The sequence below is a fragment of the Callorhinchus milii genome, unplaced genomic scaffold (genome assembly GCF_018977255.1).
Source record: "Callorhinchus milii isolate IMCB2004 unplaced genomic scaffold, IMCB_Cmil_1.0 Scaffold15, whole genome shotgun sequence".
NCBI lineage: Eukaryota > Metazoa > Chordata > Chondrichthyes > Chimaeriformes > Callorhinchidae > Callorhinchus > Callorhinchus milii.
This window is the reverse complement of record NW_024704756.1, coordinates 13443838-13471824: the sequence shown is the minus strand read 5'-3', so window position 1 is coordinate 13471824 and position 27987 is coordinate 13443838. Positions and strand designations below refer to the sequence as shown.

Sequence of the window (27987 nt, the reverse complement as noted above, 5' to 3'; positions counted from 1 at the left end):
GAACTGCATTATTAATTGTTCACGCAAAAGTAAAATCTTAATCAATTGTTCCCAAAACATGAACCATATGTTTTTTTTCTATACTTTCTGTTTAAGCAGCATGATCCAGTTCAGCAACGTTACAAGGAGTTGTTGGCTGTAAGAGAGCAGTTACTGAAGAGACTAGAAGAACTGGAAATTTCAGAAACTCCCGGACAAATTCTTCCACACATTTCCAATTCTACGGCTTCGCCTACTCCAGTGCCAGTATCACCCCATTCGCAGACTACTCTCTAATAAGACATAGATTCTCAAAGAATTCAGAATGCTTATAGTACTGAATACTTTATAGACTATTTGAGGAATTAATATGTATTATACTGCAGCATGTTAAAGAAATATCTGGATAGGGATTTATTTGCATGAGTCAATGCTATAATGCTTCTTTATGCAAAAAGTGAAATTAATTAAAACTATTTTGATAAATTACATTATTCTAAATCATGTTAGTGCCTTAGTTTAAATGGTAGCAGGCTACCATTTAAGTAGGGATGATGTCCTGTTCCAAAACCTTGTCTCTGCAGAACGGTGGTAATGTTGATGTTATTAATCACTGAATGCAAAAATCTCTGGAATTGCTCATCTCCAATCTATGTGAGTAGTGCAAACCAGATGGACAGCTATTAAGCTTGTATAGTTTACTGGAGAGCTGACCTGGAAATCCTGATTTTAAACAGAAGGTTAATGTAGCTTGCACTGTAAATTGCTGATTACAAACTACTTCCTACATTGAAGGCAGTGCCAAATTAGTAGTATGACAGTACTACATTGTACTACTAATGGAGCACCGGGGCAGGCACCAAACAAAACGTACACCAGGCTAAAAAAATAAAATGTATTTTTCTGCTAATATAGATAGATGGTCCGTTATTTTTGCATTATTAATTGTCATCTTGTTTATCAAAATTGAAAACTTGAATCAAGATTTGATCAATATTTCTATCAACCTATTTACAATCTGAAGTCTGGCACATTTTATGAGTAACATTTCTTTAAATGTATCAATATATCAGGAATAACCTGGTACTCTAGGAATATCTGGATTCCTAGTGGATTTTAGTTTTAAGTTCAGCTGCAATTTGCATAAACAGCTGGAATGTTTCCCCCATCCACTGTGCATTGTTCATACAAGATGAAAAAATGTTATGTAGAATTTAAACAGCATTTAAATTCAGTTTATTTCCTAAATTGTCAGATAATATCTTTGAAATGCTCATTATTCTCCTGAGCTCCACTGTTGCAGCAGCTGTTCTCATTAAGACTAATCACAACTAGTATTCTGTGCAATGTACCGTTTTGCACAAATGTTGATGGTCTCACAAACTAATGTTTTATTTTGAACATCAGAAATAATTAAGTTTTTAGCAGTTACATATCATTGGTCTCCATTAGTTTGGGTCATAGCAATAGATCTGAAGATAACTGCATTGTCCTCAGAAATTTTGGCCTTCATATTTACTTTACTGGTTCACGCACATGGCAGATTTCTGTAAGGTAACCCACAATGTATTCAGATTAATGTTTTCAGTAAAGTGCAGTACACCTGTTTACATTATTGGACATTATTATTTTCAAATTTCTGTATGATGTTGGGTCAATGTTTGATCATATACAAATGTTGTAAAATGAGGAATTGTCATATTATTTTACAAAAGGACCATTAAGTGTGAAATTATTATGAAACTTCCTGTATTGCCATTATCTTAAAACAGACTAGCACAAAACAAAGGGACATTTCTAATTTACGGTTCTGACTTAAATTTACATACAATGGAATTAGGTCAATGATTCAAATGTGAATATTAGCCTGTTTTCCTGCAGGAGCAAATTTGCTTCAAATGGACTATTCTAAATGAATTCAATTATTTTCTTGGTCCTTGCCATTTATACCTTATTCCATTGGGCCAATGTTTTTGGTTCAGATCTGTATTTGTCTAGGGATTATACGTAACTAAGGTTCAATGCTTCATCCAAGCAGGTGAATTGTTTTTGCTCTAGCTTTTAAATGCAATGCACATGTGTATTTAAATCTACTCTTACATTGTCTTTCAATTTGATCTGTTTGTTGTTACGATGTAAATGGAATTTTGTGTTTTGTTGTTTATGTTGTAGTTCTGAGTGTAAATATGCCTAATTGTCATTAATCTGAAACTAAAATCAATAGATGCTTGTCAGAATTTAAAATTGATGTTAGGACACCATTCTATTAGTCAGATTTAACCAGTGGATAAAACAATTGTAGCTGCTTCAGACCTGAACATTTAGATTGGTGTAAATGGTAATTTGTCATGAAATGCTTTATCAGTCAGATCTGTGCCATTTTGATCCATCTGGTTGTAAAGTATGTTTTCAGCCTTGATTCTCTGGTCATGCAATTATTTGCAGGATTTTAGTGTTGTTGGGCCTGCTGTTAATAATTACCTCAATTAAAAATATAAAAATGCAATTTTACTTCAGTGTAAAATTTTGAGATCAAAACTTGATACTTTTACATATCTCATAACGAGTGTTAGATTTGGATAGTCACTAATATTGTTCTTCGGATAATTAAGGTGGTGTATATTGTTAGAACATTCCATTCTTGCAGTATTAGTCACTAAATGACAGAGAAATCAACACTCAGCAAACCATTTTTACTTCTTATTTCTCATTTAATTAGCAGGTTATAGTAACCAAAGAAAGGCCTTTGATCTGTGAGCAATGAAGCATTAGTGAAAACTTAATTAAAGGGAAAGATATGTGGTGATAATTTAAATAGTTACATTAAAGCTGATGCTTATAGAATCTATTTATAAATTGTATCTCATGGCCAAATTGAAACTCTTACCTTGTGTTCAAACGTCTCTCCAGGTTGTTGCTGGTCTGAAATGCTGACCTGCTGTACACAGTATGACCAAAATGAAGTATTTGAAAAATTCCAATATATTGCCTTGTGACTTTGTGTGTCCTCCATTAAACACCCTTTTATTTGAAATGGATGTCATCACTTTGACAAAAATGTATTTAGAAACTACAAAAATGTAACTGGATAAACATAGAAGTAAATTATAATTGTAAAGGGTGCTCCATGGAGTTTGATGAGATACAGTATATTAAGCAGGTGTGGAAGATTCAGTGGTTGATTTAGAGTTTGAGTTGAGTATAACCCATAATTAAACCCCAGTGAGCCTTCTGTTTTTACCATAAGTACCTTGTATATCATTTCATTGAAGATTGTGGAATTTAACACTGATATTTTTATTTATCATCCCTTGAGCCGGTATGCGATAGTTGCTGGCTATAATACAATCTGTAAATTGCAGCCTTTATAGATTTTCTTTGGTACTAATATTATCATACCTTACACTAGGGGTTTAAATATAGATGGGGCATATTTGTTTTGTTTCACACCGTAGGAATCTTTCTCATCTGTTTCTGTACTTGACTTTTAAGACTGCCATTGGAGGGCAAAGCAGAACTCACCTTTGCATCTTGCTGCCAGTGCTTTTTAATTACTTTCAAGATATGCCCCAATATTTTCAAAGTTGTGCCCTCACCCCCCTGCCCCCCCACCCCACAGTTTCTGAATGTTCACCAATTTTGGGAAGGTAAGCCAGTTTTAAGATTTAATGCTCTCGATTAGTGCCGCGTTCAAAGACGAATGATGTAAGATGAATAGGCAGTTTCTTGCAATGGAAGATTTTTGGAAACTTCATCTGTCATGTACACATTACCGTGATAAATGGATGTTTATAATTAACCGGGTGTAAAACAGATCTCTGTCAATGCCAGTGTCTGCCTTTCACAGTCAAATGCAATGTTTTTGTCTGGCCGTTGTGAAGATTAAAAAAAAAAAAAATTCCTACTGTATTTATTTTGTTTTGCTATAAAGTCTTAAGCGTGCCCGTGCCTTGTACCACTCTCAACAGCGTGCCTGTATTCTTTTGAATAGCAATTACGCAGCTATTCGGGCCGCGACGCGAGGCAATTAAACGCATCCAAACGAGGGTTTTTAAATGTAGTGTATTATCTTTGAAGAATGAAAAGAACAAGAATCTCTCTCTCTCTCGCTCTCGCTCTCTCTTTCTCTCTCTGGAATCTCCGCGTGCGGATGGGACGCGTGGAATTCCCAGTTTGCTTTGGGTAGACGCTCTGTAAGCAACGGTGACGGGGCCTTCCGCACGTCTCAAAAGACGCCCGGGCCGACCGACCGAGCAAACCCCCCCCCCCCAAAAAAAAAAAAAAATTATTTACAGTGCAATAAATAAAACAGAAGTGGCAGCTCAGAGGCCGCATCTGCAGTGGTTTTTGCCTTTTGCCTCTGATGTGAAGTCACCTGCAAACAAGACCCCAGTGACAGCTGTCAGATGGGAGGGGGGGCGGGGCGTCGGGGGGAGGGGAAGGGGCCGCGCAGGCGCAGTTGGCTGTGCAGCGAGGCATTGTGGGAAAAGGTGACGCCATGGCCGCCGCTTGAACTGGACGGTTGCCGCGGTGGCGGGAGGGAGGGAGGGAGCGGCTGTTGGTGACTGGAAGCGCGAGAGCGAGAGCGGGTGAGGGAGAGGGCGGCGGAAATTCCACAGCGACAATAACAACAACAACAGCCGCCGTCGCCGCCGCCAGGAAAGGACATGGAGAAGTTCGTCAGTTCCGAGAACGCGGCCTCGGCCAAAGCTTCCAAGTTTGTGAGCGGCTCCAGGCAGTCGAGTGTGGATTCACTGGACAGGTACAGCGAGCGGGCCTCGAGGGGGGGCCTGGGGGGGGGGGGGCCTGGGGGCCTCGAGGGGGCCTGGGGGGGAGCCTGGGGGCAAAGGTTCATTGAGCTACTGACACCTTGTAAAAGGTGCCCCTCCCCTCTCCTCCCCCCCCCACGAACTCCGGGGTGGGGGGGGCGGCACCCAGGAAAAGGAGCCCTGGGCTTCCTCCCCCCCCCCCAAAAAAAAAAACAACCATCAGTATCGAGCCAAAAAGTTCATCACCTTCTTCCCTGGCACCGAGCAACGGTGACGAAGACGAAGGCGAAGACTCTTTGCGTTGTGGAGTGAGGTGTGTTGTATTGTGCGGCACCTCACCCGCCACCTGGGCTCCCGGCACCGAGCTCCATGGGCGCCAGCAGCCAGCAATCTCATTCACAGGAGCCCCCTCACTCTAACCCCTGTAGCTCAGTGGTTAGAGCACTCGCTTTGCAAGCGGGAGACCTGGGTTCGATTCCAGGCAGAGGGCGAAACCGTGGGCAAGTTTCCTTACTCCACACAGAGCCTGATAATAATAATCCCTCCGAAACCCAAAACAATAATAAATTGGTCATTTTCAATCCACGACTGTTTGTGGGACGCCGCTGTGCGCAATTGGCTGCCGAGTGTCGCCCACACATATACAGTCAATTCACTTTGCAGTGTGTTCTGTGAAGCACTTTGGGGCGTCCTCCCGACGTGAAAAGCGCTATATCAAATGCGAGGATTATTATTATTATCGACTTATGAGATGTTGTTATTTGTGTGTGTGTGTGTGTGTGTGTGTTTTCCTGATTCCTCAATGTCTCTTTTCAGCATTAATTCGGAATTTGTCCCCCTCCCGCCCCACACACCACCCCACTTTTTTAAAAAAAAATCGATTAGGAATCTCAATGAGAAATAAAGCTGTTTTGTTTAGTAGAAGCTTCATCGTTTCTACCCTTATAAAGTGTGGCTTATGAGTCATTGAGGGTTGACGTTTGTATAGACATTTTAATGCGATGTTACCGCAAAGCCGCAAAGTCCGTGATAACATTTGGAGGAAGCAGCCACTGAATCGAAACTAGTCCAAATTAGATTGATGTAAAGCTTCAACAAATTGGGGGAGATTCATCTGTACATGTGTCGTTTTTATTTCCTCTGCTCTCGAAAAAGTTTTGAGCGGGTGGTTTTCATTTGTGCCTTTAAACCAACTGGTAGATCCAATTGTTTTTTTCCTAATCTTGATTGTTGTAACTTATTACATGATTTATTGGAAATATAACTGAAAGATGTGTGTGCTTGTGTGGGTGGATGGGGGTGGGGGCGTGTGTGTGGGTGGGGTGGGGGGGGTGAGGTTTACAATCTCTTGGGACAAGGCACATCTGATTGCATTCGTGTTAGGGCAGAAGAGGATTTGATTCCATATAGTGTTTTCAACTTGAGCGTACCTTTAAAACAAAAGATAAAATTAGTCATTCATTTCATGGCTGTTTGTGGGACATTGCTGTGCGCAAAATGGCTGCATGTTTGTCTACAAAATGCAGTCACTAACTTTATACCCCCCTCCCCCATGTTCGGGCCCCGACACCTGACTGTTCAGTGCTTTGGGTCATCCTCTCGACATGAAAGGCTCCATATAAATGTAATTTTGTTGTTGTATACCAAATCTTGTGAAGCGCTTTAAGATGTCCTCTTGATGTGAAAATGACTATATCAAATTTAAAAATTATTTTATCAGAAGAGCAGTAAATTTGTTTCAAAACCTAATTCAACCCATAGTATATAGATAGAGATATTTGCAATTGGAGGATTGGAGAAAATATCCTTTTTTTTTAATGCAGCCCTTCAGGATCTCATGTTGAATGGTGTAAACAACTTATAGCTGCCACAATTTCAACACAGTATCCAGGTACTTCTGCAGTGCCAGAATCCGTCTCCAAAGAATATAGGGTAAGTGTTGTTCTCTTATTATATCTACATCTACTATTAATCTACTCATGTACTGTACTTCGTTTAAATATATATAAAAATATTGTTTCCTCCTTCGTTTTTTTCTCTGTCTCTTGTAAGAATCCCTCAGAATAACGCAATATTTCTCAGTGAAGAGTTCATCCCAGTTCTACTGCAACTAAATCTTGGAGGTTACTTAGGTGAAAGCAGCCAGAGTCTTGCTCTTCATTGTGCCTTTTGTTCTTCAATGTGCCGCCTTGAGGAGTCTTCTCCTGACAACCCAATAGAGATTGGAACATCTTTGTGAGGGGAAATCATGAGTGTCGATCCATATTCTGAATTGATGTGCTTGTACAGCCATCAAACCAAACTGCGGGTGTAAAGCTTATAAAATTATTGCATAAAGGGGAGGGAAGAAGTATTTCACACGTGTCAATACCCAGAAACACACAAGTGACGTGTTCCAAATGAATTGTGACCCTTTTTTTAAAGAATAGATTTATATTTTTATATTTTTCTAGTCATTATACACCCCCAGTGCTGCCACTCACCTTCAGTTGGAATTAAATCTTAATTGTTAATATTCTCCATGGGTGGCATCAATATTGCTTCATACCTAAAAGTACTTTTGCAGAGAATATTTTCCCCCATCCAAACATGAAAATCACTGCTATCTTGGTACCAGGTTCTAACCAAAGTCTAGCAAAACGTTTGTATTCTGCTCAAATACTGGGATCCTAACAAGGCTGTTTGAAGTTTGTCCTTCAATCTGTTGTAAAGCCCCAATGGCCCTTTTGTAACCACGTGCTTCAGAGCTTAAAGTAATTTACAGAAATACGGCAGCATATACTATAGTATGTGTCCAACTGTCAATATTTGTTGTTTTACTACAGTAAAATTGAGCAAATAAATGAATAATTTAATTGAAGATTACTGTAATGAGTCATAGGGTAGTTAACTGTAGATATAAGTGTTGCTTCCTTTCCTCCACACTGATCATTTATCAGCTGCAACCCAAGCAACTGCTTGAAATGACTGTCTATAGGCCTCAATGGAGGAATCGTCTTAATCAAGTTTATAAAAATACATTGAAACCTGATGATAAATGAGGTGAGCAATGAGCTCTATCAGCACCTATCAATAATTCTAAAGTTTTCTTTCCTTTCAAGCAATAAATAAACTGCCTATGAACAGAAAGTACTATAAAGTGTTATGTGTTCAGTGTTCTTTTTTAAAAATTGAGTGTGAATTATTACCAAGTGTTGAAATATTTGAACTTTATGCGATAATGGATTATTGAATTTTTATGTAAGAGGACAAAGTGCACTTTGAGAAGTCATCCAACCTTCCACACAGCTGATAATGTGGGTCAACGTATTGATTAAAGAGAAGGCTGGGTGGATAAATGGTATTTTATATCTGTAAATGTTATGAAAAATCTCTTTGTTACCATTAAATATTGCCAACACCCATGCTGTACTGGGAGGAGATGTAGTTGATTTGAATGGAGGCCTTGTCACACAATCAGCTGAAGTTTTTCTTGGTCTCAGTGAATCAGCAGTTATTGAATGGGGATTGACATCTATCATTTCTCAATTGTCATATGAATCTGATGCAATCCACAAATATACTATTGTGCATATGTCTAGTAAAATTGGCTATTTGAAAAATATTTTAACTTCAGAATTTACTTCAGATATTGGTGGAATTGTAAAAATAAAACTAAATTTAACAATCAGCACATTGATTATTTTTTAATAAGAAGCAGACTCCGCCACTGCCTCACCCCTCGGGCTGCCTAAAGCCTCCCCCACACATTCGGCATATCTATGCTTGATTATGGAAACTCCCTCCTTATCGCTCCCTCCGTTCAGCGGGCTCCAGCCTATTCCACGTCTCCCGCCCGATCTGCCCTACCTGTGCCTCGCTTCCTCCCTTGCCACCTTCAAGGCCAGTCTCAAGACCCTCCTCTTCGATCGTGCCTTCAGTCGCCCTCCCACCTCTCTGCCTTTCCTCACCCCTACACCACCCCTCCCCCATGCTCGGGTCCTGACCCCTGACTGTCCAGCACCTTGGGACGTCCTCCCGACGTGAAAGGGGCTCTATAAATGTCATGTTGTTGTGTGTCTTTATTAGGGTAATGCACTGAAAATTCAATTGATGGATTCTGATTTTTATTCTCTGGGGTTTTTCTCTTGTGTGTTATTGAAGATAAATCCGGTTTGATTTTCTTCCTTTTTTAATCCCCTCAGAGGGATATTCTTCTTAGTGATCCAGCTCCAAATTGACTTGAACTTTTTTGCACTGGTAGTAAGGTTGAGGACTTCAGTAAGTGTGGACCCGACGTGTTGACGCTTTCTAAATGGAATTGTGTCACCTCAGCAGTTTTGCTGCCAACGTTTCCATATTTTTATTTCTTTGATTTTTTTTCTCCACTGCCTTTAGATTTTTTTCCATTCACTCCATGTAGCATTCTGCTATTTATCAGGGAAGTACAAAATCTGATTCCAGGACTCAGCCAATGTCATTATCACAGGCCACTTTTGAGGTACTCAAGAGGTCTTTGGGTGACAGGTCCCTGATTTTTTTCCCATCTTTGGAAGTGAATTTGACTCCTTCTTCAGACTTCACCATATAGTGATTTAAAGGCATGAGCACATATAACGCATTGCATGTCACCACATGCGGTGGCCAGTGTGTTAAAGCTACTGACAGATCATAATGGGTGCTCTAATCAGCTATCTGCTTTTGTGTACATTGTTGCATTCTTGACCTTATTTGATCTATGGAGTAATCTTCTAAACTTTGAAGTCAATTTAAAATAATAGCGGAAAATTCAAAAAGACTGAAGCATAACATTGTGGTTCTATTTTTCTTCACGCCTTCATTTTGTATTTTCTCATGTTTTTCCCATATTTGATTTATGTCCGCCAATTTAATACAATATGATTTTGACCAGAATATCTGGCTCCTTTTATTGATTTTATGTTGATGTATTTTAACTGACAGGTTTACAGAAGGCCAGACATAAGGGTAAGGATGAAATTAATTAGGAACATACAAGACTTCTCCTCGTTTGTCTCTTGTACTTGATGCAAAGCTTTCAATGTGTTTGGCCTTTCAATGTGTGAGCCATCTTCTAGATGTTTTAACCCTCAGAACTAAACTGGGGATTCTGCAATTTGCAATGCTTGTTAAAATTATAATGTACCAAATTGAAGTGTAATTACTGGATGAGTCGAGGTTGCCTCTTGTTGTTCCATTCTTCTTCCAAACACAGTGGTTAACATCGGTCTTGACCAACCTGCACTCCTTTAAATGGAAAGCTTTTATAATAAAATCGCATGGAAAGCATATATATTTGTTGGGATAGAAACTTATTCTATATGCTTCCAGAAACTTTTTCAACTTTTTTGATTGATGTTGATTTCTCAACATATGATGACAATGCACTTAAAGCAGAAAATGGTTAACGCTTGCATAATCTTTTAAATGAGAAAGAAAGCTCTAGTTTCACTTACAAAACGACCCCAGCCACTAATTCAGAACGCTTTGTATTTGGTGAAGGAGTTAGAAAAAAGAGACAATTTCCAAAGATAAAGATTATGAGTAAATCTATACACTAACTGCTTTTTATGCAGTAAGGCTTTTATAGATAACTTGTAACTTCAGTATATGCCCAGGATCAAAATGTCATGAACATATGAGAAGAGACATTGTAAAATAAATATATTGGCTCTCCGTGTAAGAACAAAAGCAGGGAACAGGCCCACTGACTTTATCTCTTGATCGAAAGATTATGCATAAATACTCCCTAATCCCCAAAGGTAAACAAGTTAAAACTTAAGTATGTTAACTTATCTTCACATTTCTTGGAAGTTTAACCATGGATACTTACCTCCCCAAACAATATTTTCATTACCACCGATCTTCCTCCTCCCCCAGCTTCGGCAGCACAGAAATTATCTTGCCTTCTGGAGTATTTGTTCATCTCAACCAATCTATTGATTCTCCAATGAAGCTCCCAAATAGATACTTTTTCAAGGAGGTCATCAACATAACATAGGCTTGTTTTGTCAGAAGCCTGTTCCTATACTGTTTAGGGTGGGTGGAGGAATTCCTTCTAATCTCTGATCGTTTCATAATTATGCCCTCTGGGCTTTACTCTCACAATCCAATTAAAATTGCCGGATTTACATCATGTAGACTCTTCTGGTGAAGTTCATTCCTTCTCGATTTTATTTTCTGCAATAAAAAAAGTAGTTTTTACAATTCCATTTTAATATTTTGTTTTATTGTAGTATTCATTTCTGTGGTCCTAGCATTTTAGTATACATAATAAAACACTTTAATGATAAAACAGTCCACAAGGAATTTTAAACGGGTGATATTTCCTGTTTATATGACTATACAAAAATCGGTTAGTTGAAGTACTGTCATTTGTCATTGCTCTAAGAAAATAGAGTAGACCTGAGCCAGAGCAAAGGACTCTGTAAATTCACGCAACTCATTTCAGAGTGAAGCCAGAATATCCGACAGTGAATTGGGAGAGTGTCTTGAATATCTGGATTCTATATCGAACAGTAGTTGGGCTACTACTTGGTTTGTTTTTGCCTCTCTCTTAACCTACTGTAATAATGGCATGCTGTCGAGCACGGTGACTTTTTGTCTTGAGACCGCAGTGATTATCTATGAATAATTTCACATTAGTTCATTAAATAAGTTTTCTGAAGATTGGAGAAATCTGCATGTTGCTGCTGACTATTGAAATCATGAGGGTCTATGGCCATGATTTGGGGGAGTTTAGTGTGCTTAAAAAGAAATTGATGTATGGTGAGGTCTCCATTGACTAGTTTTAGAATTATTCTATAACTTTAATCGTAGCTAATATTTCTGTGAATGTGCCATTTTGTCTGATTGATAATTCTGTCATGTAGATGGAGGTTTTCTACAGCAGTCGCAGCACTTATCTGCACAATTCTATTTTCTATCAAGTTGCAAGGTTACTCAAGACCAGCAAGTGGAAGATGCATTTCTTATTGTCAACTATTTCTTGAAGTTGCCATCAAATCAATTTGGGAGCTTGTTGACAATGTAGTTGCCTTTTTTCCAACTTTTGGAAAGTAGCAAAAGTTTTCTCCCCCACAAACAGACTTGGATTGTCAGCACTGCCTGACATCATGCACAACAGTGCAAACGACATGAAATGGTACGATATTAAACTTCCCAAACAAAGCAGCTGATGTATTCCTTGTCAATGTATAGTACAAAGTACAGGCATTTACTACAATGCTTGCAATTTCAAGTCGAGCAGCAGCAGTGTCCTGACTATTCAATGTGTTGCATTCACATTGTTTTACGTTACTTTTTTTTACTTAGTCAGTAGATGATAGGTGTTTATTCTTTTATAATGGTTTTGCATTGCTTTCAAAAATTCAAACTTTTACTAAATTTTCCCTTTGATTTGCTGTCTGTGCATCACAAATTATTTCTAATATAATGGCTCTCTACGATGTGTGCTTGCTTTTCCCTTTGCTGAAGTGTTGCATGTTGACATACTGTGATTTACATTCCTTTCAACTGTTTTGTGCATGCTTCCCGTCTGCTTTTCCTCTGCTGACCCTGATATGCAGGAAAATCAGGATGGACGGAATGGGTCTTGTCATTCTGATGCTGATCCTGAGCTGGGTATACGCTCCTTGGCAAGTGATAATTCTCTTTATTGAAAGTTTTTTTAAAATTAGTGGACAGCTAACCAAAAGTCAGTCTAGTTGATGATTTGCATGCAGAAGGTTAGAAACTTATAAGCAAACTGCTCTCATTTCTGATCCAAAATACAGTAAAAATTTGCCGTGCATGTTTTACATTTTCTCTAATACTAAATTTACAGTTCACAATAATGTTTTGACTGTGCAGTGTGTGCCATTAATGTGTTTAACAACACAATACTTTTTTGGAAAGAAATGTTAATTTATTAGTTTGATCTGACACAACCTTTTTGAAATACAATGATGCAGCTAAGGGGTGAATGGCACATCTATACTTTTGGGGGTTTGCCAGCTCAGTTGGATTCATGGCATGGAAGAGTGAAGTCAAAGTCGATTGATTGGAATAAATAACTAGGTAATCTATAAATCAAAATCTCTACTCTATATAGTGTGCCTTGTTTCTGGAACTAAATGCATTCACAGAAAATGGATAAGGTTTAGAAATCAGGAATATTACAGTAACCAGCAGTTTGCATGAATTCCGCACTGGCTAGAGATCAGAAATATTAATACAGTAACTAGCAGTTTGCACGATTTGCACATTGTAATCATGTTTGGCTACGGCAACAACATTTTGCTAAGTGAAGGTAAGTGTGGACTCTTGTTCAGCATGTTTGCAGTGTTTACCAGAAAGAAAACAGTAGTTCAAAGTTGCAGGGTTGCTTTTCCCAGGTCTTTTGTCAGCTTAAAGCATAATAATAGAAACTGTATAAAATGATTGGCAGCTGTTTGATTTGTTTGACAAGCTGCTTGTTTTAACATCATATCGTATTTTTGAAATCCAGATGCCGTGAAGGATATGGACATGGCTGATTTAATTTAGAATTTATGGAAATTGCCCAACAGATCATTGGAAAAGAAATCCTGCATGTTTAATTTACTTGTGTCCTGGTTGATTAACATGGGAATTGCTCTTTTAGAGTGAGATGAACAGGTGGCTGTAAGCTTAACTGGGTTTGATTAATTGTCAGGCACTAAGGGATGGAAATAAAGTAGCTCAAATGGAGGAGGCACCGCTGTTTCCAGGAGAAGGTATCAAAGCAATTGGTAAGTGCAAAACCTACTATGCTTGCAGTTTTAAATGTATTATTTTTTATTATTTTTTAAGAAAAAAGGATAATTGTGCTTAAAATTACAACATTATACATTGTTAGCTACCATTTCTATTCCTAATATACTCAACAAATGTTAGATCCTAAGCAGATTGTGAGTAGCAGCTCAAAGGCTAACTAAATGTTTGTGGTCATTGTAATTGAGAAAGCTGTCTTCAGATAGATATAAATCTCAATGGTTTGACTAATGTTTTCTCCTCACGAACTGGCAGGAAATAATCAGTTTTCTTATTTTGAGAGTAGAAATACTGTACTTGCAGAATAGTTTAAAAACATAATTACATACACAACTTTAATGTTTTATATTCCTGAATGATAAATGACTACAATTTGTTTTAAATTGCATTGATTTAATAATATTTGCATTCAAACTTCATAGGTCATTTGTAATCTATAGTAAGAAGAAGTTTACTATTTGATAGTTTAATTTGAATGTAATAAAACAGAGCAATGCTATTGCTATCTGATAAATAATGCCTTTGTATTACCCTAGATGCTTACAGATATTTACTGTTTACATGAATTCAACCTTCCTACATTTAAACACTTGTTTTATCTGCAGCTAAAGATGTTACATACATCTGTCCTTTCATCGGAGCTATTAGCGGAACACTGACTGTTTCAGACTATAAATTATACTTCAAAAGTACGGAGCGGGTAAGTTGGTTCTGTTTCTATTAAATAGAGAAATTCTGAAATAAATGTTTTCACACCTATTTTCATTACCCACTATAATTTGTTGAAGAGCATATTCACTACAACAGTTTGCACTTCCCTTTGCACTTGCTTTTCTTGTAGGGAGAACATTTTATAGCCGTTTGCAAAGACTGAATAGGAAACTGATGTAGAAGGGTGGGAGGTGGGGTGACCAAAGGTCCGTTCGAATGAGTAGGTTTCTATACAAATTTTGAAGTTGAGAGGGAGGAGGTGAAGTAGTGGAGGGATTTGGAAAGAGGTCAAATTAGGGCCTATGGTAATCCTAATATTAATCCTTGCAATTGATATATTGCTTCACAAGATTTACTCTAGAGTCTGGTGACTGTGTACTTTGTTGGTGATTATTGTTTAATGTAGTACATACCTTTATTTTTGTTTGTAACCTAGGATCCCCCTTTTATCCTGGATGCACCACTTGGAGTTGTAAGTCGTCTTGAAAAGATTGCTGGTGTTCAAAGTCATGGAGAGAATTCCTGTGGACTGGAAATTGTGTGCAAGGTAAAGTTTCCCATTCACAATGTCTGAAACCTGCCACACAGCAAACACATTTGCAAGCGAGAATTGTAAAGAGCAGCAACAGTATAGGCATTGGAGTTAATTACTGTGCAGATAAATTGTTTTACATTATAATATTTCAAAAAAGCCTTACCGGGTGTAAACCTATTTTTTTGGATTCAATTCTCTATATTCCATGTCTGCTATTTTTATTTCGGCCATTCTCAGTGTTAGTATTTCCCTAAATGGGTCAAATAAAAGTCTTTTTTAATTTTTTTTTACTTCCTAGTATCATTAGAGCTGATATTTTTGCACTGTCTGACAGGATATGAGAAATCTGCGGTTTGCATATAAACAGGATGAACATGGCAAGTTGGAGATATTTGAGAATCTGACGAAATGTGCGTTTCCTCTCTCTCATGGCTTGGTGAGTCCTTTTTACAGACAAATACATTTTTTACATAATTGTGACAGAAGCGTGATGGACATAGCAGCCCTCGATAATAAACCATTTATTGTTAAAAAAAATTCTAAATGAATTATTGCTATGCACAAATTGTTTGTGGTCCCAGTGAACAGGAGCACGTGTATCTACATCGCCAGAGTTGCGCTTTTGTAATAAGTGGCTGCATGTTTACCCACCTCCCCCCCCCAAATTAAATGGTCATTTTAGTTCTTGAAGAATAGCATTTTCCTTGCCAAGAATAATGGCAAAGCATAGTTTAAACCTGGAACTTGGTGGTAGGAATCTACAGATAAAAGACCCAGCAATTTATATAGGTTAAAGGATCCAGTTTGAAAGCAAAATTGGTGTTTTTTCAGATAAAATAAGAGTTGCACAGCACATAGGTTTGGAAGAAATAAAATTGTTCAATGAAACTTTAGTTGAGGTACTGTATAATTTGACTTTACAATCATGCTTCCATATATGAAAAGTTGGTAAGCTGTCATGGGGATTTTTACTTGTAAGAGCATGTTTTTTTAAAAAAAATATTAGTTCCAATGAACTTGTCAAAATGTGGGTCATGCAAGGCCTTGACCCTAGGTTATATACTCGTCTGGGATAGAAATGGTCTGTGTTCAAGCCTTCATCATGTCAGATCCAAGCATTGTATTTCTTCAAATGACAGTATCTCAAAACTGTTTTGTTTGCTCCTCCTTTAGCCACTGTTTGCATTTAAGTACAAGGAAAACTTTCCCACTGCTGGCTGGAAAGTTTATGATCCAATTGCTGAATATAAAAGACAGGTGAGCAATTTGTGGAACTGCAGAGCACATGTGTATTTTATGTAGTTTAACTGTGTTTCTATCTGAATTATGCTAAATTTTAATTGAGATTCCTCATTTTCAAATTACAATTGTGTTATACGTGGGATTCGTAATAGAAAAGTTTCCCATAACTTTTTGTGTGATTTTACTGATCCAATACCCTTTTTATTAACTTTTTTATGACACAGAAGTTTAACACTTCTTTTCCATTACAGGGAATTCCTAATGAAAGTTGGACAATAACTAAAGTCAACAGCAACTTTGAGCTCTGTGATACGTACCCTCCAATTCTGGTGGTGCCAGTTAATGTGAAAGACGATGATCTTTCCAAAGTAGTAGCATTTAGGGCGAGAGGACGAATCCCGGTGAGTATAAGCTGATGGATCTGTTTTATGGCTGACACCAGGTCTGGGAGAAATAATAATGTTATTTATACACGTACACCATTTACAGCAGCCCAAGAATAATATTATTCATTCTCCAGCCAAATTATTTCTTGCTTTCCAAGAAAATTTTCTCTTGTTGATGGATAGATCTTGTTGGAAAGGAAAAGTAAGTAGGTTAGTGTGTCAATGTCTAAAGCAGTTTAGGGGTATTTGTTTCTGTTTTTTTTATTTTGTGTGATCGTTTTATGTCAAATTACTTTGCGATCTGTATTGAATGGGAGATTTCTAAACTCTTTAAACTTCTTCCATAGGTATTGTCATGGATTCATCCAGAAAGCCAAGCAACAATTACTAGATGTAGCCAGCCCATGGTTGGCGTGAGCGATAAATCGTGCAAGGAGGATGAGAAGTACTTACAAATGATCATGGATGCCAATGCCCAATCCCATAAATTAATCATCTTTGACGCCAGGCAAAATAGTGTGGCCGATACCAATAAGGTACTTACTGACCAATGCAGAAGCTACAGTGAGAATAATTAACTTCACTTGCTTTACATGGCTTCCTTATTTAAAGATGTGTGTGATGTGAGCTTGTAATTATAAACCACAGCAACAAATTCAGATTCCAATGTTGTTTTTTGCAAAGTGTATCCATGATTGGGAACATTAACTGATGTGCAGTTTCCCAGCTTTATAATATTCATGTCAAATGTTCAGGCATTGTAAATTATTTGTGTATTTAAGAGTGAGTGCTAAAATTTTGCATCACAGCCAAGAAAGTAATGGAATGATTTCTGACATACAGTAAATCATCACAAGCATTATAAATATTAAAACTGCAAGGGAGGAATAATATATTCTTTCTGCAAATAACACTAACTTGGCGATGTTTCCCCCTGATCATTATTTGTGAATTTGTTCTTAGGCAAAAGGTGGAGGTTATGAAAGTGAAGCTGCCTATTCCAATGTTGAGCTTATTTTTCTGGAAATCCATAATATCCACGTCATGAGGGAGTCTTTGAGGAAACTGAAGGATTTTGTGTACCCGGTTATAGATGAAGCGAAATGGCTATCAAATATAGACACGACACATTGGTTAGAATATATAAGGGTAAGACAACTTGTATTAATTTATTTAAAATAACACGACCCTTTGCCTTCATGCCCTTTGTGGAGTCCTGTAGCTCAGTGGTTAGAGCACTTGCCTTGCAAGTGAGACACCTGGGTTCAATTCCAAGCAGGGCAAAACCTTGGGCAAATTTCCTTACTCCACACACCTAATAATAATCCCTCCAAAACAAAGCAATAATAAATTGGTCATTTTCAATCCACGACTGTTTGTGGGACACTGCTGTGCGCAATTGGCTGCCGAGTATCGCCCGCAAATATACGGTCAATTCACTTTACAGTCTATTCTGTGAAGTGCTTTGAGACGTCGAGAAGACGTGAAAAGCGCTATATCAAATGCAAGGATTATTATTATAACCCATGTAAGAAAATAAATTATGAAAATGAATTACCAGAACAAATGTCAAAATGCAAATTAAAATAACCCAATGACATATACAAATGAAATTGGGAAACAATATCCATTTGGAATGTTTATAGCCGGCCTAGGGAAAAGATATACCACATTAAAGAAGTGTTGATTTGCAAACATTAGTTAATGTTGCAGTTTATTCCTGTCTGGGTAATGAGAAAATGTGTTTTTAATCATGCTGGGTTTATTTTTGAGGGGTGCGAAGAGGTTATTGCATCCAAAACAGTGTGTGTAAAATGAAAGATATCTCAGAGTAGATTAGAAGCATCTAGTTCTGTTGAGATTTTCAGAAATTGTCTCAAAGTCTTTGACTGTAGCTTGAGCAGTTTCTGCAGGTTGTCTGAACCCTGAGATTGGATTACAGACTTTGTTAGGCATTTCTTTATATGTGCCAAACAGTTTTATTACTGCAATTTTCCTGTCATTTTCTTCTGGATGCATTCAACTGAGAGTTCTGAGATTGAAGCATCATAATCTTGGGGCCTTGGGTATTGCTTCTGATTGATGTAATATTTTTTGAAAGTCACATGCTAGTAATCTTTGTCATGGATTGTCGGAGCCAATTTAGGAAATATAACCCTTTAAAATGTGCGTTACCTGGCTATCACTTGTGTTACAGATACTTCTAGCAGGTGCAGTTCGTATAGCGGACAAAATTGAGTCTGCAAAGACATCAGTCGTGGTTCACTGCAGTGACGGCTGGGATCGTACTGCACAACTTACATCGTTGGCGATGCTTATCCTCGACAGCTACTACCGAACCATCAAGGGGTTTGAGGTGCTTATTGAAAAGGAGTGGCTAAGCTTTGGACACAGATTTGCAGTTGTGAGTAATTAATTGCCTCATTGGTCTCGAAGATCAAATGTGAAATTATTATTTCATAATTATATGACTAAAAACAGTTACGTGTTTTACAAATCTTAAAAATATCTTCCCAGAGAATAGGTCACGGTGATGATAACCACGCTGATGCTGACAGATCGCCTATCTTCCTTCAGTTCATTGATTGTGTGTGGCAAATGACTAGACAGGTAGGAATATATCACAGGAATTCAAGATAGGACAATTAAAAGTCTTCAGCATGTTTTATCTGGCTGTGTTGTCTTTGAGCAGTACAAATGCTGTCTTTGAAAACAACATAAATGTTTTGTGGAGGAATACTTTTATTAGAATCTCTTTTATTGCAACATTCATTAAATACCCGGTTGTAGCAAAGCAGAGTAACCTTATAAAGGTGAAGACGTGCAGCATAAATACCTACACAGCCCCAGTATGCCTCAGGTTCCCGCATCTGTGTTCTCCAGTAGTATATAAAATCTCTTACAGAATTCCTTCTGATTTTAAATGTTAACACTTGAAATTCTTCAAAATGTCATTTGAAAACCAGGATGATTATCTTTGTTGTAGTATACAATACAAAAAATTCGAAATTACATTTGTATAGCGCCTTTCACGTTGTCAGGACATCCCAAGTTGCTGGGCATGGATCCCTGTTGGGTTAGAGTAAACTTGTGAAGAATTAAAGGCAAGAATTTGCAATATGTTAAAGAGTCCTTGCACGCTTTATCACCACTCTGCCATTTATTTCTTATTTCTTGGATGTTCATTACTGATTATACTTACATCTTGTACTTTTTCAATTACTTTACTCCTAGTTTCCAGCAGCCTTTGAGTTTAATGAGCTGTTTCTGATGACTATTCTGGATCATCTGTACAGTTGCCTATTTGGGACATTCCTTTATAACTGTGAACAACAAAGGCTGAATGAGGTAAATGAAGCATTTTAACTCTGAGGCGCGCTAACATTCATAAGTATCTTAGTTATATTAAATTGAAATCAAATTCTTCCAGTTAATCTCTGATAATAACAGTATAAGCGATATCTTGGATAAGCACAGTAAGAATTGAACTTACTATAGTTTTATCCAAGTAATTTTTAATTCCTGAGAAGTCCCCCTTGTATTTGCATGTTCCTGGTAAGGAAACTACTGGTGGAAAAAAAGATTGCATTAAGGTCACCTAACTCCTGGTAAAATATGAGATGGGTTGGTGTGAATTTCACAATCCAGTATTCTGCCACCATGATGTGCTATTTCATATGTGAGAGTCATCAATAGGAATTTTCAGGCCAAGTATTGACCTGTAGATATTGGAATTACTATTTGTACTTGTAGGGAGAGAGTGCAGCATTTGACCAGTTGTAATATTTTTCCTATTGTTGATCACCTTAGGAGGTGCAGAAGAAAACCAACTCTCTCTGGTCTTACATAAACAGTCAGTTGGAGGAGTTTACCAACCCATTTTACGTGAATTATGAAAATCATGTGCTTTACCCTGTAGCCAGCTTACGGCATTTGGAACTGTGGGTTAGTTATTACGTGAGATGGAACCCAAGGATGAAACCTCAGGTAAGAAGAAAGTACGGTTTTGGAGAACTATAAAATATTCCTTCCTAACCATTGTTTATCACATCTAATGGAGAAGGAACATTACAGTTGTGTTCCTTCCCCAATAAACACAACAAACAATGGCTAGAAATGACAGGCCAATCTGCAGCGTTGGAGGATTGGCTTATTTACACTAGATCTAGTACTTTTTCTCTGACCTTCGCAATATATTCCCAATTTTCTTTTTTGAATCCTATTTGAGGTTAATGATGAGCTTTTATGTGTGAGCTGGGAAGAGAGTAAGAAAGAGAGTGAGCGTTATATTCCCAACTTTTGAGTTACTATCTTTTACTGTTGGGAGTGCTGTTAGAATTTAACCAGCTCAAACCATTGAGAGCAGTGTCTGGCAAGTTTTCCACTGCTTGTTCAGCTAGACGACCCTACCTGTTAGGGTTTTGACTTGCAGAGTTAACGGGAATTGAGTGGGAAGAATCCCTGTTGCCACAGCTGAGGAATTTTATAATGGTCTTTGTTTAATTAATGTGCAAATCTCAGCTCATCTTTGTTTTTAGCCAAATTCTAAACATTTATCTCTTGATATTTGGGAGAAAATTTTATAATGCTGTGCTTACAGAATGAGGATGATTAAATCAGTTTCTTATATAATGTTCTAGTATGCAGATTCAGTGCATATGGCAGAAATACAATGATGATGAGAGCCATAATATGAAATTCTGCTGAACATGCTGTTTGGAGCGTGTTAATTTAAGGAGATGTTAAATGTTGATTATGCTGCACACCTTATTTATAAGACTGTTATACCATCTTCTTGCTAGTCATTCAAATAAATGGTGTGTGTGAGACAAAGGTTGGTAACAATTTGGGTTTATGTAGGAGGAACCCTGCCATATGTAAATAAAAAGTTGTCAGTCAACGTACATGTTTTCTTTGTGCATGCTATCCTCTGCAATTGAAGTATAAAGTTTGGTCTTAAATGTAAGAAGCATTGATTCATTCCATGTTTGAGCTGTAGGTGTTATAATTTTCTAATATTAACTGTGTAAGAAATTTCAGTTTATTTGCATTTTTCCCCCTCTATTTAAATGAACCTTCTGCAAATTTAAAATTGGTACAACCATTAAAATACCTCTGTGTAGTCAGTATCGCAGGATGCAGCAGAGCCAGTGTGCTTGTGAAAAGCTAATTACCAATACATCCAGACTGCATTAATTCCATCTTATTTTTTCCATAGTTGCATGCCACAATACACTTCTCCTGCAAATAGGGAATGAAACTACAGTGAATGCTTTGTCTGGTGCTAATAGGGTTTGGAGCCTAAACCTACAAAAAATAAAATGTCATTGTCTTTTTTTTGCCTAGCAATAAGACACTGAAAAGAAAATGTGAAGGAACCAAAAAGCAATTATTTTCCTTGTACTTATGAATAGCCCAAATTCTAATACACCGGATGTATACATTAGAATTTGGGCTATTCATAAGTACAAGGAAAGTAATTGTATAAAAATGCAAAATATTTTTTTCTAGTATCGTACTTCCTTGCTATGGTTCTAAAAATAAAAAAATTCAGTGCTGTTTATTAAAGTTGTACATTTCTAGATAGTTTGCACTGTAAGTACAGGAAAGATAATGGAATTACTTCAACTGTTTTATTTTGTTTTTTTTACTTATTATTTTATCTGTTTTATTTTGTCCATGGTGTGTTGATCAGAAATGACTATTTTTAGTTTGGTTAAGGCCATATGTAGGTTTTTACGCACAAGCATTTGATTCTAATAAGTACATGGAAATGCACTGTACATGTTTCTTGTCTTTGAGTAATTTGATTCTTGATTTATGAGTCGTTCAGTGCTTCGTGCATATGCATTGGAAGCAGACAATTCTAACACACTTGGGCCGCATTTTAACAGCTGCACAACCTCAGCCCAGAGAATCTGCATTTTCAGTGCATTGCATTTACAGAATGCCCCACAACGGTAACATATTATCAATGTATAGTAATGAAGGAAAGTAATGCAAGCACCACAGCAAATTAAGCTGTTGTGCCACAGACCTGAGGCTCATAGATTTCCCACATGGAAAGATCACAATCACCATCTGATCCATCTGGGGTGCTGCCAAATAAGAGGGTAAATTAGAGAGTTGATTTGTGATGCTCTTGCACACCGTAATAATTACACTATTACAAAGGGAATCTAGCACTGTGTTGCCGTTCACCCACCTGAATGGATTTGTGTGAAAAACAGCTCACAGCAATTGAGTGGTGCTTGAAAACGCGAGCAGTGCATTTCGATTGATTTCTAATACGGTGATACACTTTAGAAGATGTTGAGAGTTTATTACAGAAGTATAGGCATTTGCAAGTCATCGGTTATTCAAACAATGCCAACCCCTTTCTCTTCTCTACTCATTTTAAGTATTATAAATTTAAAAACTTGTATTTTTCCAATGAACCATGCTGATTATCCTAAAGAAAAAATTCTGATTCCCCTCACTGAAGCAGCATGAACTAATCTTACATGCAATTCAAATTCTGCTGATTTGCGCTTATTAATACACTTGGCCAAATAGATTGAATGAATTGGTTTTGAATTTTGTCCTTTGGTAATTGAGCCCATTAAGATGTAGCGATGGAGCAGTTTGATTGTGGATATAATGAGAAATGTTGGCTTTATGAATGTGCAGTAAATAACTGGATTCATGAGAGTGATGTTGATATGATCTTGACTCTTAAAAGTACATTTACTACTCCGCAATCCCAGTCTGTGGCTGTACAGTTTAAGTGGGATGTGCTTTGAGGAAGTGATTTTCATTTTCAGGATCCTTTGGTTATGACACAAGCCTACAGTCAGCTTAGCCTGGGATTGACATTAATTGCTCTATTCAAAGAGCCGGCACAAACTCGATGGGCCGAATGGCCTCTTTTTGTGCTGTACGATTCTGTGATTCTATGATTCTAGTATAGAGGCACATGATATTAATTTCCTTTATGCTCTTAAACCAGCTCTATTTGATCACATTTCAAACCTTTGAGAAATGCGTTTCAAAATGTACTATACATTTTCCTTCAGGAAAAATTTCCACTTTTTCTTCCAATGACAACCACGGTGTGAACCTTTATGCATACAGAGATAAACAAGTAAGAATCAAGTTTAAATGATGGGTCAACTTTATTTATCTAAGGACCAAACAGTGGTGAGGTATATTTGATGCTGCACTAGATGTATCCTCAAAACAATTGTATTTCCTTGTATTTCTTCTTCCAAATAGGTGCCAATTCATCAAAATTGCAAGGAGTTGCTTAGCATCCGGATTGAGCTTCAGAAGAAAGTGGAGGAGCTGCAGCGGGAGATCAGCAACGTGGCATTTTCATCTTCCTCTGAAAGTGCATCCTCGCCTGCACATTCAGTGGCTGCTGTACAAACTACTGTCTGAAACTCCCCCTTCCATGGTCCGTTGATACCATTTCACCACAGGTACAACCGCCAAGACTGTAACATGAACTTGAGAGCTGTAAATATGTTTACCTTTTGATATTTTTTGTGCAATACTTCTCTGTATTTTTGGTTTTATTGGAATGCTGCTTGTGGATTCCCATCTGTTTTTGTAGTCACTTCTTTCCAGTGTGGAAATCCACAGTGCAGTGCAAACACAAGATTGAGCAGAACGTTACAAATTTGCACAATGTGTGATATTGACACTCCATGAATTGGCCGATAGGAAGCACATATCTCTGATAGATAAGCCTGGGCACGGGAAGGGGCCACAGAACCTTTGGACTGGACCAGGTGGTGGCTCTGCTTTGCACCTAAGTAATGAACTGCTGAATTTTTTTCACATACATGACATCTAAATGTTGAATTCTAGGGTAGGAGTATCATCAGTCAGGCATCTATCACGTCACCTGTAAATTGTGTTTTTTTTAAAAGGGAAAATCTTTAAAGTTAATAATATTTTAGCTTCTTTCCTACAGTAAATGCTGTTTTATTTTTCATAGGCATTATTCACATGGCTGTACTTGTTCCATGCAAATTTATAAGTCCGTTAATCTCACCATTGCAAAATGAATTTTAGATGTTTTATGGAAGCTTCTGAAGAAGTTTTTGAATGCTTGGGTGGATGAGCATTCATATGTGTAAGAGTTATTTAGCCTTCAAATTTTGAAGAATAATAATCCCAGCCACACGAGCTGCAGTGTAAAGCTGAAATGTTGCTGGGAGAATTTGATTTGCAGTTAGTAGAAAGCAGATTTTTTTTAAAAAAAATCGTGTCTTCCAAGTCTGGTTGTATTATTATTCTTGTTCATTGAAGTTTTCACTTCTGGGCTTTTTCCACTGTATAACTCTTTGAGTACCGAAGAAGGATTTAAATGTCCAAACAAACAAACAAACAAAAAAAGCCAATCTTTTCGATTTGTAGAATTTTTCTGAATTGTGCAACACCAGAAGCGTATTGTTATGGACCCTTTGCTCTTTTCTGTAATAATCAGGGTTTTGAATTCGGAAAAATATTTTGCAGGCATCATAGAACACAAAATACATGCTTCATGGAACTAGGGAAGGCCTTTCAGTTCTGTAGAGGATGAAAAAGGATCCTTAGCACCAACCCTTTGCAAAACTGGTTCAGAATTTCTGTGAAAAGTTTTTTGACCACTATTTTGTTCAAATAATGAATGTTTTTTTAAAAAAAGAACGATTGCTGTGTAGATTTGACCAATTCTTTTAAAATTTACAGGTATGAAGTGTTACACAAATTATTTTTGTAAATGTCTTACATGTGTGTATTTTGAAAGCTGAGTCTTTCAGTACTCCACAAGAGTTGACCTTTGAACAGAGGCCAAATACCGTAGTAATTGTTGATTTTAACCAGGTACCCAAAGCTTGGCCATCCCTTTCTGATGAAATGATTTTGGAATATTAGTAAGCACATGCGATAAAGGACCAACTGTTCAATAATCTATCAATACAGCATTAGTCACATGTATGGACTTGTGCACTTTGTATTAAGAAGTATCTGAATTTTGTGTTTGAATGTTCCAAAGCTAAGGGTCAAATCTGTACTTCTGGTTTCTGGTGCTCCAAGTTTCCTCTGCCCCAAATGTGAGCTAAACAGAAATCACCCATTCAAAGTCAATTATTTGAATTCGCCACAAGCTGAAATCCTAAATCTTAACCAACCTTGTATTGATATTCTGTTAAAATTGTTACTGGACTGGTTCAGGCTGCAGTGGCTAAGCCTTATTCTGTAAGCATTTCTGAACTTTTAAAGTGTTTTCGCCCTTCTGTCTCTCCTGCATCACAGCTTTTTAGTCTACATTTAGTGTCAAAAGAAACTAGTGAACTTACTGCCAGTGTTACTGCAAATGGCTAATGGTTGTGTGGTACATAGAAAAAAATAACACTTTAATATATTGCAGGTCGTGTAGCAAGTTACAAACAAACCAGGGATGCATTTTTGAAGTGCAAATATTTAAAACTGCACTTATGTTGAACTTTTGGGTGCTTGTGGTGTAACCTCAGAGCAATGCATTTGAGGTATGCCTTCTATTTTAAATGATTTATATTCCACAAATTCCTTCACCAAAACACACTGAGTTAGTTACTTGTCCTCAACAATGAACTTCCTGAATTGCATCCTCAACAAATGGTGTCATCTCTTTCTATAAAATAGAAAACAAAATGATACAAATAGAAATCAGAGACTTTCCCCTTTATGTACAAGTGTCATATTTATTCAATGCGTGGGTACATTATACTGTTAAATATCTGAGGTGCAAAGTCAAAGACTGATTATTTTAATAAACAATAAATAATATGGGGAGTCATATTACATCTGGAGTTGTACAAGAATTTCCGTGTTCAGTATTTCAGACCATCCAAAATCTAATCATGACGTTATCTGTTATGTGACTGTTATCTGTTATGTGACCCTGACCTCTGAAAGGTGGGTATAATACTGGTTTTCTTTTGGGCTTTTGTCTTTACTGCTGTTGCATTAGTCTGTGACAAAGATTCAATAAATCTTCAAACATATTTATTCACAGATTTCAATTTTTAAATTGGAGTACAATTTTTTTTCTCGTGTTCAGGTAGCTGAGTGAGATATTCATTTATCAGACAATCTTGTTGCAATATTTTCTCACATTCTGTACACAAGGTACTTCATCAAGCTGTATTTTATGGAAGTTATATTGTTGTGTGCATTCCACATCAGAAGTTTGATAGTTTAGTGAGTAATTTCTGGTGACATGTTGCCATTTGATTTCTAGTCCAGACAAATTCGACTGTCCTAGTATTGCCAACTCATCCAATCATGGCCAAAATTAACGAAAATGACTTGTATACAATATTAGGTGATTGAGATGTGACTTTCAGGGGTTTGGGTTCCCTGTTGTTCTTGCTTGCGCCAGACCCGTTAACCACTAAAACTGTTCTCTCCTATTCATTCCCTTAACATCTGTTCAATGCTACACTTATACCTCACCTTATACCGCCTATGTTCTTTGGGTTCAAACTGGAACAGTGAGATACATCCATCAAGAATATTCAGAAGATAATTTAAAACAAAATTAAATAGCATTTAACCGGGAGTTATACAAGAAAGTGTAGCCCAACTAATTGGGTAGTCAAGTTGCATGGCTGAGAATATAATCTGTAAAGGTTTTTGACCCTTTGAATACTGATTTTTTTTGCAATTTCCCAAGTAATTAATATTTAATAAGATTTTAATATTCCCAAATACCATGGAAAGCATTCAAGGTTTATTTCTATTTTGGACATACAAAATACCCACTAGTCTTCAATGGGTTGTTAGTTACACTATTTTATTTATCTTGGTAAAACTTGATTGGTTCCTCATCCCTTTGGTGAATTACTAATTTATAATTTATAACAGCTGCAGTGTGTGTGTGTATATATGGCGTGTGTCTTTCTTGTGCAATGCAGAGTGCTTGAGCAGCATATTCCAAGACAGCCTTAAGAAGTCTTCAAATAACATTGCAAAATTATATTAAACCCCCAAGGTGCAAGTGGAAAAGCTGTAAAATTATTTTATCTTCTCTTTAATCCTGATTGCTCCACCATTTCCCCTAAGTGAAGAATTGTGCTGTACATGTGCAGTAATTTAAGAGAAACAGCTACTCTTTTGCAATTTTATACAGTATTAGGCAGCTGCATTACTCCATGGGAGGATTTGTGTAAGTAAACAGAACAAATCCCTTCCTTCACTCACACTGGCCTGTTGCTGTCCAGGGGTGGGGAGTGAACTCTTGATATACTGTACTGCAGCATTACTTCCAGTTCCCCCTTGCACATCTATTGATTGTATAATTTATAACCATTTCCCATGTACCACTGGACATAATTAGGGAGGGAGGGAGAAATGTCACAGTAATTAAACATAGGTATGAATGAGTGTTTTCTTTAAAATGACCTCGCTACTGAGATTAAGTTACCCTCAAAACTGCTGTTCTCTGATTGTGATATTTATTGATCGAATTAAGAAGTTGAACTGTTGATTTATCAGAAAATCACTTGTAATGTGCTATTTTGGACGCTACTCTTTCTAATACAATCTATTTTGGCACCTGCTACATAACACTTTATATAAAGAA

The 27987-nt window shown here is 37.2% G+C and overlaps 2 protein-coding genes across 6 annotated transcripts in view; both read left to right on the top strand.

Moving 5' to 3' along the window:
- mtm1 (myotubularin 1) overlaps positions 1-3013 on the top strand; it is a 31690-nt gene extending 28677 nt beyond the window's left edge. The window contains exon 15 of one of the 2 annotated variants that reach the window (XM_007893052.2): positions 100-3013. In XM_007893052.2, coding sequence (XP_007891243.1) covers positions 100-276 — 177 coding nt within the window. In that variant the 3' untranslated portion in view covers positions 277-3013. Of the gene's footprint in view, positions 1-96 lie in introns of both variants that reach the window. The other variant, XM_007893051.2, reaches the window with a different exon arrangement.
- A 1480-nt stretch (positions 3014-4493) lies between these two features.
- On the top strand, positions 4494-26407 carry mtmr1b (myotubularin related protein 1b). Of its 4 annotated transcripts, XM_007893045.2 has the most exons (17): positions 4494-4741; positions 6572-6680; positions 9690-9713; positions 12314-12382; positions 13420-13495; positions 14123-14217; positions 14665-14775; positions 15098-15199; positions 15937-16020; positions 16257-16406; positions 16739-16927; positions 17355-17540; positions 18589-18795; positions 18909-19001; positions 19626-19739; positions 20202-20378; positions 23646-26407. In XM_007893045.2, exons 1-17 carry the CDS (start codon positions 4647-4649, stop codon positions 23808-23810), a joined length of 2046 nt encoding a protein of 681 aa, XP_007891236.1. In that variant the 5' UTR covers positions 4494-4646; the 3' UTR covers positions 23811-26407. The 4 variants fall into 4 exon arrangements, with proteins under 4 accessions (XP_007891236.1, XP_007891239.1, XP_007891240.1 ...); XM_007893048.2 differs by lacking the exon at positions 12314-12382; XM_007893049.2 differs by lacking the exons at positions 9690-9713; positions 12314-12382.
- Positions 26408-27987: the final 1580 nt, after the last annotated feature.